The 21,097-nt window shown below is 52.9% G+C and overlaps 1 protein-coding gene across 4 annotated transcripts in view; it reads right to left on the reverse strand.

Moving 5' to 3' along the window:
* GRB10 (growth factor receptor bound protein 10) overlaps positions 1 to 21,097 on the reverse strand; it is a 113,300-nt gene that overhangs the window by 3,145 nt on the left and 89,058 nt on the right. For all 4 annotated transcript variants that reach the window (XM_051853162.3, XM_051853161.3, XM_070059469.2 and 1 more), the window contains 11 exons: positions 20,594 to 20,750; positions 17,995 to 18,110; positions 17,079 to 17,147; positions 15,058 to 15,195; positions 12,584 to 12,694; positions 10,120 to 10,218; positions 6,722 to 6,799; positions 5,800 to 5,916; positions 5,151 to 5,217; positions 4,919 to 5,006; positions 1,581 to 1,674 (listed from right to left, as the gene is read on the reverse strand). In XM_051853162.3, coding sequence (XP_051709122.1) covers positions 1,581 to 1,674; positions 4,919 to 5,006; positions 5,151 to 5,217; positions 5,800 to 5,916; positions 6,722 to 6,799; positions 10,120 to 10,218; positions 12,584 to 12,694; positions 15,058 to 15,195; positions 17,079 to 17,147; positions 17,995 to 18,110; positions 20,594 to 20,750 — 1,134 coding nt within the window. The remainder of the gene's footprint in view (positions 1 to 1,580; positions 1,675 to 4,918; positions 5,007 to 5,150; positions 5,218 to 5,799; positions 5,917 to 6,721; positions 6,800 to 10,119; positions 10,219 to 12,583; positions 12,695 to 15,057; positions 15,196 to 17,078; positions 17,148 to 17,994; positions 18,111 to 20,593; positions 20,751 to 21,097) is intronic.

Below are 21,097 nucleotides of genomic sequence, written 5' to 3' on the forward strand. Positions count from 1 at the left end.
GTTCAAGTATAGCCAGGCCTGGGTCCTCCCTACGGACCAGGCAACTTTGCCATGTTCCCAGGTTCACTTTGCCTCCCTGTGACACTAGGGGATTAGCATGAAGCAGCCTCCCCAGGACCTGTAAGATATTTACTAAAATGGAGGAACTGCACTCCTAGCTTGTTTTAACTTGGCAACTGCAGCATGAAGCAGAATGGGAGAGCCCTTGTGGCCTGGAGAAGGGAAGCACCTGTTGACTCCAGAGACTGCAAAGCCTGCAGTGATGGCTGTAGCCTGTCTGCCAGCAGAGGGCCACCATCTTGCCCCAAGGTACTTGTAGGATTTGGGGTTATTTTGGGAGCATGGTAGAACATGCTGTGACCACCCTGAAATACTGATGTTAACACAGTTGTAACATCTGGGTCAGTAATGTAATGTGAGAGAAAGGAAAGCCTCATGCACAGTCCTCTCTATGAATGACAACTCCTGTGTTTGCCTGAAATGTGTGGTGGGAGCCCAGGCTCCAGCTAGTGCAGCACAAGGCAAGCTGCTGAGAGCCACCAGCCTCACTTTCCCCCTCTATAAGATGGGAGTGGTCAGAAAACAGCAGAGGCCCACAAGTATACCACCTGCTGTGTGCACACTTCACCTCTCCCTGCTTCACAAAAGCTGGCCAGGACTCCCACCTCAGCCTTCCTACTCCACAGCTTTCTGGCACAGCACAGTCCTAGAGACAATCCTCAAAGGCCCTAGTGGTCAGGTTACATGTGGGAGATGCCCATGACCAACAGCATGAAACAGATGCACGTAGTTACTGGGCGTGCAGACCCAATCTCTGAAGAAATTCTGGCCATTCTCCCTTGATAGAATACTTCCTGGGATGATTCCACAGGAAACATTTCATATGGGTTGTTAATACCCACAGAACCGATCACTGCACTATGGAAAACACTTGGTACTAATTGTGTGTGTCACACACCAACCCAAGTGGGTTCTCAGAGGAGCTGACACAACCAGGCAACGAACCTGAACTGTGGCACACTGAAGGGAGGGCTGGACCACATCCCCCAAATCTAACAAAGATGACTGTATGAGAACAAAGTGCTGGTAGGTAGGTTCTGCAGCAATGTTGCAATGTTCTGCAGTTAGTCAAAGGTGAAATCCATTGGTCATCCATGGACCATATAGCCAGAGCAACACAATTTCTCCTTAGAGGGCTACTTGACCTGGGTTTTTCTGGAGCCTTCTTGAGTAGCCTGGCACAGACCAGAAAACTTAAGACTCCCCACTGAGTGGGTCCTGTGCTTTGGGCTCCAAGCTCATGGCCACTGGCCCTCAGCTTACAGATCTCCACATCTATGTGTCTGATTTTGGTTACAAATGTGTGTGGGAGGGCCTCATGCAGGGTCACCACATTCAGGGAGACACTTTCCCAATTTCAAAGACCAAACCTTTCAAGGAAATCTAGAGTCTCTCACCTGGGATTCTGGAACTCTGCTACTTAATGCTCCACAGCCTTGCTGGTTTCTAACCCAAACTGTATCGAGAGGGAGACCAGAGCACAAAACACAGGGAACTTGGATGAAAGCATCATTACTTACAGGTAAGATCTGGAAGTTTTTAATTTTCTGGTGATGACACAGTGTGAGTACAAATGCCTTTGGGTTACTCTGGCTGTCACGAAGCAGGAAAAGCCTGGGAAATGAAAAACAATCCATGATGGTCAGCAGTTTTACACATTCATTTCATACATGTGAAGTCACCACACACGTGAACCCATCACACATGCACACGCTCCTGGCCCCATCTGCCAGCATGGGCTTTGAGGCCAGAAGCTGGAGCACTGGCACCCGATGGGCCTTTGGTGTCAGTAGCCTGAAAATGCTGTCCTCCCTGAAAGGAACCTGGCCCCCGTGGAAGGGGTGACTCTAGGGCCGAGGCAGGGAAACTGCAGGATCAGGAGGAGCACTTTGGGTCAGAAAGTTTGAACAACTTAAGAGAACCATTGGGGCAACATGAAACCACAAATGTAAAGGATTAAAACCCATAAAACAGCTCACACAAGGAGCATAAAGAAAAAGCTCTTCCTCAGGAGAATGTCAGCTAAAGAAACAGAGAAGATGGGTTAGAAAGCACCAATGATGCATGGCAGGTGATGTCAGAGATGAGGCAGGGGTGAGAAGGGCGTGGCTTGGGTCAGCAAGAGTGCTGGTGCCACTTAGCTTCACGATGCTGGGACTGGGAAATTTGCCTTCTCAGCCATGGCTGCTGCATCAGCAACAGGCACTGACATGCAGGATTCTGTAAGACAACGGCTGATGTGCTACAGCAATGCCAGGCTTGGTAGCTTCAAACACCAGACATCACAGTTGGCCAATGGCAGCAGCACAGTGATGTGGAAGAGAACTACAATTACAGGGAAAGGCACAACGAGGCACTAAGCCTGTGGAGCAACTGCTGCCTAGCTCAGGAAATCAAGGACACAGCCTGGGAAGATGCTGGCAGGGACCGCGGCTCACTGGTCCATTCGGAAAGGAATGAAGAGCTGCTGTGCCAGGCACCAAGAACAGCCAGCATGACCTTGGGGAGGGAGGGGAGTCGAGACTGAGGGCCGAGAAGAGACAGCTCCATATTCCAGCCAGGTATTGAGCAGTGTTGGAACAATTTTACAGCCACAAGGAAAAAAAAAATGAGCTCCATTCTTGACACTGTACACAAAGACTGATTCCAAATGCATCTGAAATCTAAACAAAAGCAAAAATGAACAATCAAGGAAGGTGAGATGTAAGAGATGGAAACAAGTGCTAGAAAACAACAGGCCCACCTCCATCATGACTTGGGAGAAGAGCAAAAGTGCTACAACTTTACAAAGCAGAAAAACAGAAGTTGCCAAGAGACAGCCAAGAATCACATAGAGACACTGTAGCACCCTGACACATGGATGGAGCATAGCCTCCCTCTGAAGAGCTGTACTCACATACTTGTGTTGACTCTGCAACACACACCTGGCTGAGGGGACCCTGGAACACTTCACAGTGTGACAGAAGCCTTTACCATCTGACACTGCTCAGAAGTCACCAGGAAAATGACAAAACGCTACAGTGCTGAGTGAGAAAAGTGATGTTCTCTGTACTGAAAAGAAGCATGGAGCGTCCCCACTTGCTGCCTGGGCTTTGGAGTCAGAGAACAGTAACATCAAGAAAGTAAGAACCCTGTACCCTCAAACTTGAACTGGTGATAGAGATGTGCAGCCCAGTGTGCTTTGTGCTTTGAAAAAGCTCATGTCCTAGCTCCGCCCACAAAGAAGAAGTGGGGCAGCCCAGACTCCATTTTCCATCAGAAAGAACCAGGTATCCCAGGAAAACTGACATTTGGGCCTTCAATACATTATGCCACACCTGAAATCAAACATGTTGAGTTTTGGGTCAAAAGGACTCAGGAACCAATCCAAAAAAGGCCCTGGTGGCCAATGAGAATAAGCTTTGACTGAAATAAGCCTGAGTGCATTCAGTTGTTCAAACACCCTCATCTGTCACTAGTAAGCGATTGCAGGGTACCAACCTGTTATTTAGAAAACTGACAAGGGGAAAGCCATATGTTCAGCTACCTTTTCCAGCAAACCAAATATTGGATGAGTGGAAGAGGGTTAGCCACTAAGTGATGAAGGAATAACTAGAAAATAATCGTTTGGGAATTGGTAACAAAATATTGAACCTGGGCAAGGTCACCAATGGCTGCTGAAACAGGTGATTTGGGCCTGGGGACCACACCAGGGAAGGCCCAGGCTTCAGCACTGGAAGCTCCTCTCCAGCACCACCGAGTGACAGCCAGACTTACCACACTGCCTGTGCAGGCACAGGGCTGTGCATCTCCCTGGAGACCACTTTCCAGGAGCAAGGGAAACCACAAGTACACAATCGGCAAACAACCACCTCTTCAAAAAGTGATGAGGGAAACTACTCAAGGAGACTTAAGTGATAAATGAGGAGGTATGCATAGCATTTGGTTGATGTAAGTGGATTAAGTGGATTTAAGGATCTTTTGGAAGGTGACAGAGAAATTTGAACATGGGTTGGATTTTAGCTGAAATAAGGAATTCTTGTTTATTTTATTGATTATAATAGTGATATCATTACATCTATAAGGATAGAAAGGGTCTTTTTTTTTTTTTTGAGACAGAAACTGAAATATTTGCTGGTAGAAATTTGGGCTGGGGTTCCTTTAGGAGGAGTAAAGACAGGAACAGAAACCTGCAAACCTTCCTTCTGGGCAATGACTAAAGTGGAGCTCATTTCATTGTCCTCTAGGTAAACTATAAAATTTAAAATTAGAAAATTCCCATAGTAGAAATTTTTGGAATAGGCATGATAAAAGGACTAATTGGTGGATGTAGCAGCTTCCTCTGACCAGGGAGTGGCCCAGGGCACACACCTTACTGGGAAGGGCAGCCTCTTGGCACCTGGGAGCAAGGTTGTAGGGGGTGCCAGGGCATTTGGCAGGGCCTTGCAGTGTGAGCTGTGGGAGCCATCCCTGCATCACAGCCTGGGCTCTCCCTTCTAAGTCCTGGCCAGTATAGTCTGGGATGAGCCTTGGCCCTTGGGACAGAGACCTGAGAATGGCTTGTGCAGGAGACCCAACCCTTTCACTGGGTGCCCCCATGAGGCCCTGATAGGAACAACACAGCCCAGCCCACAGGGGCTTCAGACAGGTGGGACGCCTGTGTCAGATACCACGTGCCATGGTGGTTCTGGGTGGGGGCTGTCTCAGCACGGAGCTAACCGCCAAGTGAATAATTCAACAGTGTGAGGCACAGGAGCCTGTCTGCTATCTGTTTGGGGCTCTAGTGGGACAAACACAGCTGGAATCTCTTCCTGGCATACCATGGACATCTCCACACCCCCACTTCTTCCTCTGGAAGATGAGCCCAACAGCTCCTTACCCATCCACAAGCCCTTGCTGCTTGATGATCCTGTGGGACTCCTCCCTGGAGATCCTCCCATGGAACCAGTGCTGGGTCCTGTGGATCACTGTGGGCCAGGGGAAAGGGATGGAGTCAGAGCACCCCTGCATGCAGCTGCCAAGGAGCCCAGCCCGGAAGCACTGGAAAGCCCAGGCCAGCTGGCAACCTGAGGAGGCCAAGGGAGGGGTGGAGGTATGTGGTCCCTGCTTACCGGTGCTGAAGGAGTTAGGGTGGAGGGGACTTTGGCTAGATAAGATGTTCATCCGAGTGCTTCTCTTCTGCAAAAACAAACCCCAAGGTTAGCACGGAAGATGGTGGCAAACCCACAGCACCTGGCATGGCCAACCTAAGGTGAGCTTGGCCTTCATCACTCTTGAAGCCCCTACCTGACCACTGAGGATGGTGGGCTCAGGGTTCCCAGGTGTTAGAAACAAAATGAGCTGGTATGTTTCTAGCCTTTCTGGGACTGATGGAAACACACAACCAGCATGGCCTACAAGACAGGCTCCATCTAGGAGATGAGCAGCAGCCCTCGGGGCTTGGCTGCCTTCCCCACAGCCTATTCAATGTTTGCCGATAGCCTGGGACAGTTTGTGAGCAGAGGTGTGCATAGAGCCAAGCAGAGCAAAGATCTGCGTCTTTCATGCCCCTTCCAAGAGAGCCCGGGGACAGAGGCCATGGGCTGGCTGGCTGCTGGGAACATGGATTACTGAGAAGAGCCAACTGCATCCTGCAGCTAACTTGGGTGCCCCTTAACAGCTCACTCCTGCCAACACCAGCAGAGCCATTGTGCTGGGAGACTGAGTGGAGGGGAGGTCACCCGCCAGGGAGTCTCTCAGGGGGACAGGGCTGCAGCTTACCCTCCAGGCATGGCCCTCCTCCAGGGCAGCACTCTGGGCTTCAGCTGGATTCTCAATGACTCTTCCTGTTTGCCCAGAAAAATCCATTGCCACAAGAGAGTTCTCAGAGACACTGCGCTAGAAAGGAAAAGCCACACATTCTCAGCACATGGAACTAAACCACCATCTAGGGGCCAGGGAAGGCCTCTCTGCCAGTGCCTCCAAGCTCCCTGAGTTTTGAAAGTTCACTGATGCTGGCTGAAAACTCACTGACCAGAGATCTTTTGGGATAAACATGACTTTGGTTTTTCTTAACATGAACAGTAAGCATTTGGATTTTCTTACAGTATTCAAAGGCTGTTGGGGAAGCCTCCCATACCAGCAGGTTCTGGGGCATGCCACTGTTCTCAGGCTCCCCAACTTGCACTAAAATATATGGAAGAAACCTAAGCACCAACGGCAGCTGCCTCAGCTGTGGGAAACACTGCACTCTCCTCTGTGGCTCATCTGCTGACTCACGGGCACCAAGTCTGTAGGGTCTTAAGATGGTGTCTTGTGAGGGTGAAACATTCCTGCACCTTCTGGGGACACAAGGTACACTGAGGTCACTGAGAGTGCTCAGAGACTCTCCAAACCCTCACCAGGAACCACTGGACCCTTCAGTAACCCCCATGGATACTGCAGCTCCAAGGAGCAAAAGGCCAATGACAGGGAGGGCAGCCATCAACACCCCTCCCTGGACAGACATGCAGGGCAGGGAGTTGTGTGGGGAAGAATTCACTTAGTTATGCTAGAAAGACTAAACACCCACCTCCTGGGAAGCTGGTATGTCTGGGACACACCAGCTTCCCTTGGCTACCTGGTATGAAATCAGACACCAGCCAAATGTGCAGATGCAGAAGTGGCCAAACAACAGGACTCTGGGGGTTGCAGCCCCACTTACCACTGGTGTTGCAAAGGGTGCCAGCAAGGCCTTCCTCTGCTGAGGGATGCGATAGTTCTGGTACAGGAGCATTCCATACTGAGGAGGAAAAGGCAGAGTCAGTACCAGGGCCTTCCAAATGTCACAGCAGGGACAGGTAACGCTGAGCACAGAGAGTGAGCCCATGACACCTGGCACACTTCCCTCAGTTCTGCTGCTACTGGAGTTACTGGTTTTGGAATGGTCCAGAGGGGAGTGGGCAGGGCCGTGGCAGACACAGTAATACTAAGAACATCAACCAAGTCCTGTCTTAGGTGCTTTATGCTATAACTTCATTGAGTCCCCTCCAGTCACTCCTCCGTTTACTGGAATTTTCCATGTTTTACAGATAATGTAACCAAAGCACAGGAGTGAAGCAGGGTGCCCAGATTCTGGGAAGGACTCAGGACCTGAATGTACACAGCCTGTCCCACATCAGTGCTCTCCCTGATGACAAGGCTGACTTCCTGATCAGCTCTCTGCTTTTATCACCATGGGAATAAGGATGAAATATTCTGCAGAGTCTCTCACACATTCAGGTTCTCACGTTCTACTCCCAAATTAACCATTTCACCATCTTGACAAAGAATAAGAAAAGGAAGAAAGGCTGAGGTGAACAAAGCAGTTAGCAAGTTGTATGTGTCTTCCTCTTGACCTCCCTTCATGAACGCCAGCTCAGCCTGCAGTATATGCTCATTTCTAAAATAAAGATACTCAGAACACAATGAAAAATCTAATGTATGTATAGCTGCACTCCTGTGGAAAACTTCTGAAGAGATAATGGGCAAGAATTTTCCAAAGTCAATACACATTCTAGGAAGATAAGAAGCCTGTGCCCAGACACATCATGGATATGTTAATAAAATACAGAGGCAAAGGAAATGTGAAAAGCACCAGAGAAAAATAAACCTTACTCTCATGGAAGGGCAGACTGCTGACATTTTCACCTTAACAATGAGAGTTGAAGACAATGGAAGGGGTGACAAGGCATGAGGCAGTAACTGCTAACTTAGCTCTGGATGAGCACTGAAGTTTCTTCAGTAATAAAGGTGACATAAATGTTGAGGAAATTTCTTAGGCCCACACTAAGAATATACATCTAAGGTGAATTACAGTGTGAGTTAGAAGAATGCAAATTCAGATTGAAGTACAAATATGTAGGTAATAAAAAAAAACTGAGTATATCAAATAATCTTCAGAGGTCTTAGATATATAAATAATATACATGCCAGAGACACTTCAAAAGGAAAGAAGACATTAAGTGAAGTGAAATTTCTTTAATCTGGCCTGAAAGTGGCAAAAACACTAAATTATATGTGATTTTATTAAGGTGAAATTTGTGTTGCAATGCTTAGGGTAACCACTGGAAATAGTAATTAAATATATAAGTAAGGGCTTAATAGAGAAGCAATTGATGAACCCAAACAATTAAGAGGAAGACAGAAGAGGTGGGACAAATGGGAAATGATAGATTCAGGTAGAAATTATCAATTTACCACATTAGATGACACAATTAATTCACAATACGTGCTCCAATAGGACTATCACAGTAAAAAAAATTATGTTGTATGTGTAAGAGACACATACTTAAAATGTAAGGACTCAGGAAAATATGGGCAAAGAAAAACTAAACCTGAATCAAAACAAAGCTGAGATAATGGCTATTGTCAGATAAATTAGAGAAGGCATTGCTAGAGCTGATGAAGCAGACCTCCTAATGACATGGGATTGATCAAGAAAATAGAAATATCCTAACCTTTGGTGGTCACCTAATAAAACACATACTTTAATATCCATATGGATGTGTATGTGGCCAGCTTTTGGTTTCCATGGTTCCAGGACCCCCATGGATAGCCAAGTCTGCAGATGGTCATATCCCCTATATAAAATGGTATAGTATTTTCATGGAATGAATGCAAACCCACTTGTATACTGTATATTATCTCTAGATTACTTGTAATGCCTACTACAATGCAAATGCTATGTAGTCACACCTGACTGTTTAGGTCATAATAACAAGAAAAGATGTATATGTTCAGTACAGATGCATGGGTTTTCAAAATATTTTTGATCCATGATTTGCTAAATCTGGATTCAGAGCCCCTGAGTACCCAGGGCCAATGTGTATGTGTTTCCATTACACACATACACACACGAATTCAACTTGCACAAAGAAAAGCTTGGCATGGATCCTGGGAGATGACTACAAGGTTCTAGGAATGTCTTATCTCACAGGTGTCCTGTGTTTCCCCGGAGATCATGCCAGGCCACACAGTCTAGACTGACTATGTGATTCATGATGGGGGCCTTGGGCCACACATGTCAGTTCTGGAGGGGAGGAGACCCAAGGTCAGCCATGCAGGTGATCAGTCTGTATGGCCAACTGCTGATGAAAACTGGATACCAAGGCTCAGGTGAGCTTCCTGTGTGTTGTAACATACACATTATTGCTGAGAGAAGCAAATGCTAGAAGTGGACAGCTGACTGTTCCTACTTGGTGCTCTTTGGGGCTCTACCCAGGCACCTTTTTCTGTAGTAAATTTTAATGTAAAGCCTTTCATTGAAAAAACTAGAATCATTGGGACCAGCACTGTGGTCCAGTGGGTAAAGCCACTGTCTGCAGTGATGGCATCCCAAATGGGCACTAGTTTGATTCCCAGTTGCTCCAGTTCTGATTCAGCTCCCTGCTAACAGCCTGGGAAAGCAGTAGATGATGGTCCAAGTTCTTGGGTAAGATTTCAAAAAATGTTGCACCGAAATAAACAGATCACTTAACTGCACTCCTCACAAGTGTTTCCAGGTCCCTCTGCACACTGCCACTTAGCTCTCAGACTTACCTGCATGATTGCATCCCACAAAAGCACTGTCAAGGGCATCAGCCCAATGGTCATCATCATACACACGGTCAGTGTATCCTAGGAGCCTCCTTCCCCCCAGAGCAGTACCCCCAGGGAAGCTGCAGGTCTGCTTGGCCATGAGGGTCACTAACCACCCCCCTCACTCTGCTCTCTCCCTGTCCTTACTTTGCTGACCCTGCCCCTGCAACCCAGTGGTTCTCAACTCGCAGCAACTGCCTCCCCCACCCCCACACCTGCCATCGTCTGGGGGTGCTTTGGTTGTCCCACATAGTTAAGGTGCTGCCAGTGTGACACACAGTATACCCCTACGTCTGACAAAGGACTGTTCAGCCCCAAACAGCAGCCATGCTGAGGCTGAAAACCCAGTTTTGCCCTTTTCCACATTCAGCCCTGCCGGAAGCCCCTGCCATCTTGTGTGGAGAGCTGTGTGGCTACGCTTGACCAATACAAGCTACCAGCATTTGTGTGACACAACAGAGCCCATGCCAGCTGCAGATCCCCAGGCAGAGACGCTGCCAGTACCTTAAGGAGACGGAACGCAGTCATCCAGCATATGCGGCTTTGCTCATCCTCTGCACACAGCAGTCGCAGTTCCTTGATTTCATTCCTCACTTTGTTTGGCTAAAGGAGGTCAAAGAAAATCCACTGAGCAGGGCACGGTGAGTCAGGGAGGGGACCTGGGAGGCACATGTGCCCTGGGGAGGGGGCACCTGTCCACCTGCCCAGCAAGCCCTTCACAGCTTCCATCCAGGACTGGCTCTGGCCCAGGGGAGGTGATGGAATGTCAGAGAAAATCAGGGAGCAGGACAGGACAGGACAGGACAGGATGGGGTAACAGGAGAGGAAAAGCTGGGTTCCATGGGAGGAGAACCTGCCTCGGTTACAGAAGGGAAAGCCTCTGGGGGTACTGCCTGCACGGGCCTGAGTGGGTAGCTAGGCCTGGCCTCATGGGCTGTGGAGTGTGTGGGCAGCACCAGACTGGGTCCCAAGTGGAAGGTCTATGGTGTGCAATGTCGCCCGAAGAAGGTGGGGTTGTGGGTATGGAGGGAAGACAGATGCCCCGGCAGAGGCAGAGCTGTGTGACCAGGCAGGAGACTGTTACAGATATCAGCTGAGTGGGACTTCCACGTGAATCCTGACCTGGATGCAAGGGGCAGTGCTGGGGAGGACTCCGCTCAGCCTTCCACCTCAGTAAGCCAGAGAGCAGCTGGACACGAGCAGCTGCCCCTGCAGGAGAAGCAGTGCAGCCGGTGCGGCACGGGCTGGCGCTTCCTGGCACCTGCAGCTGCTCTGGTGGCTGTCTTGAAGTAGATGTCTGTTACTTCAGCTCCCTTAACCTCAGGGTTCACCCTAAGAAACCCTGCACATGCCCTGTTTTTCCTATCTGCACATGCCCAGGATGAAGTTTAGTCATAAATAAGGCACAGAGGGCCCTTAGGGACAATTCTGTAACAACACATTGTGATAAGCTGCATGTCAATGTCTGTCTCTCTGGAAATAGCCCCTTGTAATTTCACCTTTTCCTCTGCGAGGAGCAGGTTACAGCTTCTCTCTGGCCACCCACATTGCCAGCAGTGGGGCTACACTTGCACCAGGCGTCACTTGAATTCGGGCCCAGAGACACTGCAACAGCCGATCCAGTAACTTGGAAGGCTGCTCAGTGACTGGCAGGTGGCACCAGTGTGGACCCGCCAGACCAGGGAGTGATTCACATCCAGGGTGTTCAGCACTCTGAGCGGTGCACGACATAAAACTAACACATGGCTTACTTCTAGAACTTTCTATTCTGGACCATGGCTGACTGCAAGTGACCGGAACTATGGAAAGTGAAGCCATGGACAAGGGGACGGCTGTGCTCGAGTGGTGCGAGGTGCAGTCATAGGATGGGATTCACTCCCTGTTTCAGCCCAGGCCCAGGTCTGTCCCCTGGGGGTGGAGCCTGAGCTCTGGCTGAGGTTGGCTGCTGGGGGGAGCTCTCAGCACAACTGCTCTCTGGCTACTTGATGTGGGCAACATGGCTGATGAGTTCCTACTCCACAGAATCCGGAGATGAGATGAGGTAACTGATCTAACTGTGAGCAGGACAGCTGAGCCATGGAAGTATTCGGCGAAATCATCCGACAATGTGATCATCAACATGCCACAACTGCACGAGGAGAAGGGCAGCGACCAGCCACAGGGGTGTGTGTGTGTGTGTGTGTGTGCGTGCGTGTCTGCGTGCATATGTGAACCAGGGGTCTTCAAGTTCATGGAAAATGCTGATTATGAAACACCTATGTACTGACTTAAAAACATTTGCAGCAAAATAAACTTTTCAATCCCCTTTTCAGGATCTTTTTGAAGTTCCCTTGTGTGTTTGTGTATGTGTGCACAGATGTTTGCACATGTTTAAGGTGTGCACAGTGGACAGACGCATGTGCCCAGGCACAATGCATGCTTTTATAGGAATGGATAACTACAATGTGAACCTGTGTTTCTGTTGAAAGCAAACAAAGCACAGACACACCTGGGGGACTCCCCTGTGGCCGACCCAGGGTGGAGGGCGTATCTTCATGCAGAGCCCGGGTCCATGGGAGGGTGGGGTGTGGGTACCTTGATGCAGAGCCCGGGTCCATGGGAGGGTGGGGTGTGGGTACCTTGATGCAGAGCCCGGGTCCGTGGGAGGGTGGGGTATGGGTACCTTTATACAGAGCCCATGGTCCGTGGGAGGGTGGGGTATGGGTACCTTGATGCAGAGCCCGTGGTCCGTGGGAGGGTGGGGTATGGGTACCTTTATACAGAGCCCGTGGTCCATGGGAGGGTGGGGTGTGGGTACCTTGATGCAGAGCCCGTGGTCCGTGGGAGGGTGGGGTATGGGTACCTTTATACAGAGCCCGTGGTCCGTGGGAGGGTGGGGCGTGGGTACCTTGATGCAGAGCCCGTGGTCCGTGGGTGGGTAGGGGGTACCTTTATGCAGAGCCCGGGTCCGTGGGTGGGTGAGGGGTACCTTTATGCAGAGCCCGTGGTCCGTGGGTGCACTGTACTGCTTCTTCCCAGAAATCAGGGAGAAGATGTTGCTCTCCTCCAGGTCAGCAAGCAGCTGCAGGTGCCTGGGTTCCTGTGGAGATGCAGCCAGACCTCAGTCTGAGCACAAGCCTCTGTCCCTCGTCTCGGCTACCGGCAGGAGAGGCCTGGGCACATCGCACTCCTCCCCAGCAGACACTTTAGGGCTAGGACCATGGTGTGAAATACGTGCTAACTTACAGCTAACTCATCCAGCCTTCCTGTAAGAAAACCACCTCCCAGCACCTGTGACTGCTGGGGTGGGAAGTCCTGCAGCAGAAGGCGGTGTGTCAGTCAACCAGAGCCTCATAGAGGATGGGGCCATGAGGCTGCCAAGGAGCCGGAAGGTTCCCACCACCCAGCGGTGTCACAGCCGCCCTAACACTGTGGCGTGTGCGCTTGTGGCGGTGCTGGTGTTGGCTTACCCGCTGTGCTGCAGGTGCACAGAACAACACACACACAGGACAAGGACCTCGACAAGGTGCAACCACAACTAGGCCCCCGGTCCATGCAGTTGCTGCGCTCCATTTTTACTGTTTTTTACAGGGTGCTCATTTCTAGCTACAACAAAGCTTCAGGTAGGTCTTCAGGCATTGCTGTCACAGGAGGTGACCCTGTGTGGGCCCAGGCTCATGCATGTGGTGTGTCTTCGTTTTTCTTTTAAGTATAAAGTGTTTAAAAAAATGAAAAATACCAAAAGTCGAAAAAAGCTTATAAAATAAGGAACTACAGAAAGAAAACATTTTTGAACAACTAATACGCTTGTGTATAAGCTAAATTTAATACAAAAGAGTCAAAACGTTAAAAATCAGAAAGTAAAAAAGTTACAATAAACCAAGGCTGAGTTATGAAGAAAGGGTTTTTTGGAAGTGTAGTGCAGCCCCTGTGTGCACTGTCAAGACTGCCAAGTCCAGGGGTGGCTCCCAGGCCTTCACACGGCACAGCGAGCCCCGTGCCACAAGCTCCCTCCGTGGTATGTCCTGTCTCTTACCTGTCACACCACGGTTGCGGTGTACCTTTTCAGTGGGCAGTACACAGGTACCACCCAGCACCGTCAGCACTGTACAGGTCACACAGCCTAGGCGCACAGCAGGTTTTCCCATCGAGGGTTCTGTAAGTGCCTCGATGTCCACTTACAGTGTCCACTTGAGGACATGTGCACAGTGACTCAGAGGTACATGTCTGTATTTGATACTTCTGCCAATTCAAAGCCCTGTGGCCAGGCCAGTGCTGTGGCCTAGCTGGTAAAGCCGCTGCCTGCAGTGCCGGCATCCCATATGGGCGCCTGTTCAAGTCCCAGCTGCTCCACTTCTAATCCAGCTCTCTGCTATGGCCTGGGAAAGCAGTAGAAGATGGCCCAAGTGTTTGGGCCCCTGTGCCCACGTGGGAGATCAGGAAGAAGCTCCTGGCTCCTGGCTTCAGATCAGCACAGCTCTGGCCATTGCAGCCATTTGGGGAGTGAACCAGCAGATAGAAGACCCCTCTCGCTCTGCCTCTGCCTCTCTGAAACTCTGCCTTTCAAATAAATAAATAAATCTTAAACATAAAAAGAAAGCTCTGTGATCAAATATTCAAGGTAAAAGCTTGAATATTGAAACTTGACCCAAAGGGCACAGTTATGAGCACATTTTAAACACAGGCTCACGCCCCCTTTCGTTTGTTCTGTGTTCAGCATCCAGTTGTGCCTCCAGTTCTCCCTGACAGCTCGTCCCAGCCTCCCCAGCCCAGCTGTGTTCCCCACTCCAGGCCCCCTGTCTGCGGCTGCAGTGGGAGCTGTGTGCAGGTCAGGGCGGGCCGGCAGCAGGCTGCCCTTCCCCGCTCCTGTGAGGTCACAGCCTGCCGCTTGGCACACTCGCCTGGGCCCCCAATCCCAGCAAGAGCAGAAGAGACGGTGGCAGCTCTTAGAAGGGGGAGCTCAGCCAGGGCTGGCTGGACACAGCTCCCGCTACACAGAGTGGTCACAAGAGACAGCAGCTGAGGGCATCCAGAGACCACAGGAGACCTGGCTAAGTCCCCAGTCCATCAGCTCTCCTCTGAGGCCTGCATCTGGTTCCCATCTCTCACCTTCTCTTACCACCGGGGCCACACACCACACTGAAACTCACTCCAAAACACGCCTTTGAGAATGAACGTCGGGCCGGTGGTAGGGCGGCAGCAACCTCGCCGTCAGCCTGCGGCTGCCTTGAATCCCAGGGAAACCAGAAGGCTGTGTTCCCAGCCACAGCAGAGCCTTGCAGGCCTGTGTGCCCACCTGCTTCGAGGTAGACCAGTAGACTGGTGCCTCTGCATTTAGCTGTGACACAGCGAGTGCATTCCTGAGTGCTCGCAAGTCTGAGAGGCTAAGGCACATTTTACCAGCACACCCACGCTCCCTGGGACCCGCCCAGCTGGGGGCGCCCGGGCAGGGGCCACACTCACTTTGGATGTTCCCTTAGTGGAGCAGTAGAGGCCAGACCGGCGCAGGCACACATACAGCCTCTTCCACGACTTTCTTCCCAGCTCCTTCACGTGCAGAAATCCTTGAATCTCAGGGCAGCTGCTGGCGTTCAGGAAGTTCTGCAGGGCGAGAAGGTGGGGGTCACATAACACTGAAACACCAGAAATGGGCGCGTTAGCACAGCTGACATCTTAATACCGACTTCTTGGGGTCAAACCAAGAGTGTTCTTCTATCCAAAGTCTCAGCCCCGTGTCAGCCGGCACTGCCTAGGACACTACGGACCTTTCTAGCAGCGATGAACACAGAGAGAACTTCCTCCGTGGCTGCGGCCCGAGAGTACCCTGCCTGTCCTACGTCTGCACGGACGCGTCAAGCCAACAGAGCGAGGCAGCAGCCAGGCCCAGCAGGGGCTGACCGGAGGCGCTGGGTTGGGAGCCGGTGTGTGGCTGAGCTTGAGCGGTGCCGTCCACTTGTACACGCGGACCCTTTGCTGACAGCTACTGATCGGCTAGCTGCTCCCAGGGCAGCCTTGAGAACAAGGCTCTCCCGCAGGACGGAAGGCAAGAGCCAGGCTCAGAGTCAAGTGTGGCGGTGACACTGCTGGGTCCTCGCCACTGGGCTGAGAAGGGAGGAATCTGTCTCCTGCAGTGGGACGGGCAGGCTGGGCAAAGCCCCGGCACGAGGCTCCCGGCCTTGTGAGTCTGTACAATCACGGCGTGGCCTCCCTAGGTGGAGCCCGTGGTCGGTGGGAGGGTGGGGTGAAGTGAAGGCAAGGAGGACGGTGAGTCCCCCTCTCACGGCCCCTCCCTCACCAGAGTGTTGACCACTCTGCCCCAGCAGGCTGAGGCTGTGGTCGGGGGCCAGGGGAAGACTCGACTTTCCAACGGCAGAGACAAACGTTGTCATCAACAAAGCAGGGGCGGAACTTCCCAGGAGCTAAATGTTCATGGTTTCTCTCGTGTCTGATGCCCGGCAGGCACTGGTGGGTGCCTTAAGGAAGGGTTTGCTTCCATGGCTCAAAGTGTCGCATACACAGTTTGAGGGGCACCACAGTACTGCCCCTTCCAACCCTAACGGACCCCAGGGGCTCCCCCTAGTGGCAGGGAGGGGAAAGACCAGGCTCTCTTGGCACCGGCTTCAGAGGCTGAAAGACTCCTGCTTATTACTGTTTTTCTTTTTTTTTTTTTTTTTGGACAGGCAGAGTTAGACAGTGAGAGAGAGAGACAGAGAGAGAGTTATAGACAGTGAGAGACAGAGAGAAAGGTTTTCCTTCCGTTGGTTCACTCCCCTAATGGCCACCACGGCCGGTGCTGGGCCGATCCAAAGCCAGGAGCTTCCTCCCGGTCTTCCATGTGGGTGCAGGGTCCAAGCACTTGGGCCATCCTCCACTGCACTCCTGGGCCACAGCAGAGAGCTGGACTGGAAGAGGAGCAACCGGGACTAGAACCCGAAGTGCCAGCGCCGCAGGCAGAGGATTAGCCAAGTGAGCCACAGCACCAGCCTTATTATTATTTTTATTGACAACTTAGGATGCAAAGTACTCTGCTTTCAAACTTCTAAAACGTGAACACGAGATGGCCTGGGTTATATAGTATGTGCGTGTTTGGAACTTTTTCTCTTTGAAATAAAAACCAGCTTCCCAAACTCCTCGCCGGGCACACTTCTGTCTGATGATCTCCTGGAGAGGCACCGAGTGGGCTCAGGGCTTCTGTTGAATGTACACACCAAGTCACTGTGAAAGGCCTTTGTGGGACCCGGCCACCGTCGCTGCAAGGCGGACCGGGTATCTGCAGTCTGAGCGGTCGGGCAGGGAGGTGTCGGGACCCACGCTCACAGAGACCTCGCTGCCGTGAGCTTCAGTGTCACGGCAAGTTGATCCCATGTCCGGCTGCTCTCCGGTAAACACTTACCTCGTTCCCCCGCCCCACGGGCAGCCCAGGCATGTGACGAGGCTGCCATCACGCCCCCCGCAGCCCCAGGAGAAACCGTCGCCCCCCGTACCTGCAGCAGCTGCGTATGACTTCCATTGGACTGCTGGCACCAAGTGACCATTTGTTCCGGGAAGAAATTCTAAAGGAAAAACAAATGGGTCAGGGGTTAGCCTCAACGGGGGGAAGCAGGTACAGCCGTCTTCTAATCGGCCCCACAGGAGTCCTCGCGTGCACATGTACCAGAACCGCCGTCCTGTGGCTCCTCGCTCCCACACAGAAAACCCCTCCTCCAGGAGCCTGAATTCGGTTTCCTTAAAGGGCAGCCCTGAGTCCTGAGTATCCACTACGCCCCTGCGGAGTTCAGGTCTCCTGGCGGGCTCTGCCGCAGGGGCAGGGTGTGGATTCGGGGGAGCGGTAGGGATTCCGGAAGCTCGGCAGCGAGCAGTCTAGGGAGAAGTGTCCTCTTTCTCCCCACAAAGTTTCCAAGTTTGCTCCTGCTGAATGAAACAGCAGCTGAACCATCAGCCAGAGCGAGTCCGGGTCTTGTCCCCAAGCTGACCCGGGTGCTGCGACAGCCACAAGGCTCCCGCCAGGGGTCTCACAGCAGAGAAGAATCGGGCCAGTCAATCATACGATTCCTCCACCCCTCCTCGCCTGCGGACGGGGCGCTCGGAGCTGGGAACAGTGAGCTTCTCTCCAGCTGCACCGCTTTGTTCCAGGTGACCGAGGAACTCTGGGAAAGCCCCCCCCCCCCATGGCCACCATCTGGAGAGGCAGCCCACTGCGCCCCACCCAGTCATGAGGGCATCTGATTGAGCACCAAGGGCAGGCGCCGAGCAAAGGCTGAGGTGCGAAACAGCAACCCAGACGCTCGGGCCCACCTGCTGGGCCACAGGCCCCAGCAGCCTCTGTGTAACTGCGCTCCATGGAACCCCGACAGGAGCCCCAGGAGTCCCAAACCTCAAAGCCAAGGAGGCACGACTTACCACAGGGTTTCTGAAGAACTCGTATTTCGCATAATTCTTCCTGAACAGAAATTTGCCCTCACTTCCCATGGTGCCCTCCACCTGCACCACCAGCTCATGGTCTTCCAAGCACCGCTCTGCAGGGAGAAGGATGTGTATGAGCAGCTGGGTGAGGGCCAGGGCGGGCACTAAGCCGAACGCCAGGAACGCCGCTCCCCGCTCCCCGCCCCGGGCCCCAGGACGCGGGGTTCAGGCCGGTTCTACCCAGGGAATTGGGCAGAACTGGACCACCACCTGCATCCACACGGAAAAGACACCCTGGAAGCAAGGGATGAAGTTTGGGCAAAAGCATTCCTGAGCCAAAGCAGCTCGGAACGCAGGGGAAGGACTCCACTGTCACCAGGGCGCTTGTCTCAGACGGCCACGCCGGCACCAGCAGCAGCGTCCAGAGCTGCTCTGCTCTCAGCCCCGCGCTCGGCAGTGGGGGGCCACGGCAGACCCAGCCCACCTGCCCTGGGCACGGCCCCGGCTGGGGGAACAAAGAGCACTCAGCACCTGCCATGCACCACAGGACCCTTGGGAGCCAAAGCCTGTACCCGCCACACGGACACAGCCTGCAAAGCTGTGAGCCAGTAAACGCCGCCTTCCCAAGCGGTGTCGGGTGTGCACATGGACGGGGACAAGCATGCACAGCAGGGGCGCTGATATGCCTGTGTGGGCTCTGAAATGTGTGCTTTAAAAAAGCCCTTTGAGGGGCCGGCGCTGCGGCGTAGCGGGTAAAGCCGCCGCCTGCAGTGCCTGCATCCCATATGGGCACCGGTTCGAGACCTGGCTTCTCCTCTGCCCATCCAGCTCTCTGCTAGGGCCTGGGAAAGCAGTGGAAGATGGCCCAAGTGCTTGGGCCCCTGCACCCGTGTGGGAGACTGGAAGAAGCTCCTGGCTCCTGGCTTCAGATCAGCGCAGCTCCAGCTATTGCCGGCAGCGCGCGCTGGCTCACTCGCTCGCTCGCTCGCGTTCTCTCTCTCTCTCTGCCTCTCCTTCTCTCTCTGTGTAATTCTGACTTTCAAGTACATAAATAAAATCTTTAAAAATAAAATCCCTCTGAAAGTTCCTTGGTTACTCTGTCAGAGCATGACATCCCTATCTGTAGTGCTATCCTGGCTGAAATGGACCTCCCAGGGACCCTCAGCGGCTGTGCCTTGAGCAGACAGGCAGGGGCGCCAGCCAAAGCCGGAGTCATCGGACCCCAGACCGAGGCACGCACGGGGAAGTTCCTGGGGTGGGAATGAGCACGGGGCTAGTGGCCGCGGAGGAGGCTCAGCTGGCACAGACAGGCTGGCCCTCAGCAGAGGTGGGCAGAAGCCAGCGAGAGGCCCAGCGGCTTACTTCTAAGAGCTGGGCAGGTCTCAGTCGGGGGTGGGGGAGGGGTTGATCCCCGGCTCCAGCATCTGATGCCAGCTTCCGGGGCAGACCCTGGAAGTCAGTAATGATGGCTCAAGTAATTGGACTTCGGCCATCCTTGTGGGAGACCTAGATTGAATGCTTGCTTCCTGGTGTCAGCCGTGGCTCAGCCCTGGCACAGCCCCGGCACAGCCCCGGCTCTGCAGGCTTCTGGGGAGTGACATAGCAGCAGATGCTAACCCTCTCTTTCTGCCTCTCCAAAAAATGTTTAACAGAGACTGGATACGAAAGTACAGGGGCAAGAAGTAGAGCAACGACAAATTTCTACAGCGTCCTGCAGAGTTCAGTGTGAGGGCTCAGCTGGGAGAAGCTGTTGATAAACCAACACTCCAGTCTGCAGGGGGACGGGGGACGTGTGACCTGCCGATCTTTCACAGCTCTCCAGAACTCAGGGCAATCCGCGCTGCTCTCCTCTCCCTCAAGACCTGGGAGCAGCAGAGCTGCCGACTCAGAACACTCTGGGTTTCAATATTTGGCGATGACTTTGTAAGCACCGTGCTGTTTCCAATAACTTAAGGAAAATCTAAAATGTTTGCCTGAAGCAGGCCACCAGAGCACACCAAATAAAATGCTTCCTGAGGTCTGGAAACAGCAAATGTTTTCAAGTATGTCTTTAAGGTCGTCTCTCGCTTTCTGGGCATCACACACATGCACACATCACACATACACACACTCACACCTACACTCACACACACCCAAACACCCCCAAATACGCCCATTCACACACCTATCCATAGCCACTCCCCCATACACACCACTAGGGCTTTCCTAAGCAGCTCAGCAAGGGGTGCCACGACTCAGACACGGGTGAAATTGCTCTCTGATGCCGTGGGTCTCAGCACACGGCCACCGCTCTCTCCTCCCACGGGCACGGGCTACTGCAGTATGGTCTTGTGGGTGGCCAGCCTTCTCCAGGACCCCGGAGCCTCCCCTAAGCCACAGCCTACAGGTGTGCAGCAGTCCCACCGGGAGGGGCCCCAGGGAATTGCAGCTTCAACACCCAAGGCGAGACTCTCAGCACCGAGGGGGAGGGGAAAGGGCTGGGAGGGGGAGGGGGCAACATCCAGGGCACCCTGGCGGCCGCTCACTCGCCAGGGCTGCCGGGCCACACACGCGACGCGGGCAGGGGCCCTGCCAACCCGCCCAGGCTGCTCCCTACCGAGTCCCAGGTGTGGGTGGTGTTCCACCAGGGTCCAGCTGTTGTCATCCACGCAGTGACTCCTGTAAATCAGCAGCTGGCACAGGTCCCGGGCTGTCATGTCCGTCAGAATCTCCACCACTTTGCTTGTCCCATCCTCACTAAAGACCTTGACATCCTGTAACACACAAGGAGACACACGCAGGTCAACAGCTGCGGAAATGAAAATGAAATCAAACAGAAGACACGGACACAGTGCAACTCCTGCACACAGACAACTGCGTGTCCCAGCAGCTGGTCTCTGCTGGCTGCAGCGGTGCAGGACAAAGGCCTGTCCACCTCCGCTGGGCACCACAGGTAGGATTAGCACGTGACTCTTTCAGCCCACGGCCAAACCACAGACCACTCATCGCGGGCAGCCGGTGGTCTCGCAGTGGACCAATTGCAAAGTCAGGCAAAGCAGCAGAAACCCAGGTGTCTCCCCCAGCCCCCAGCTTCTGACCCGGCCGTCTCCACCCCCGGGGT

The sequence above is a fragment of the Oryctolagus cuniculus genome, chromosome 16, assembly GCF_051225735.1.
Source record: "Oryctolagus cuniculus isolate XC-2025 breed Fujian yellow rabbit chromosome 16, ASM5122573v1, whole genome shotgun sequence".
Lineage (NCBI taxonomy): Eukaryota > Metazoa > Chordata > Mammalia > Lagomorpha > Leporidae > Oryctolagus > Oryctolagus cuniculus.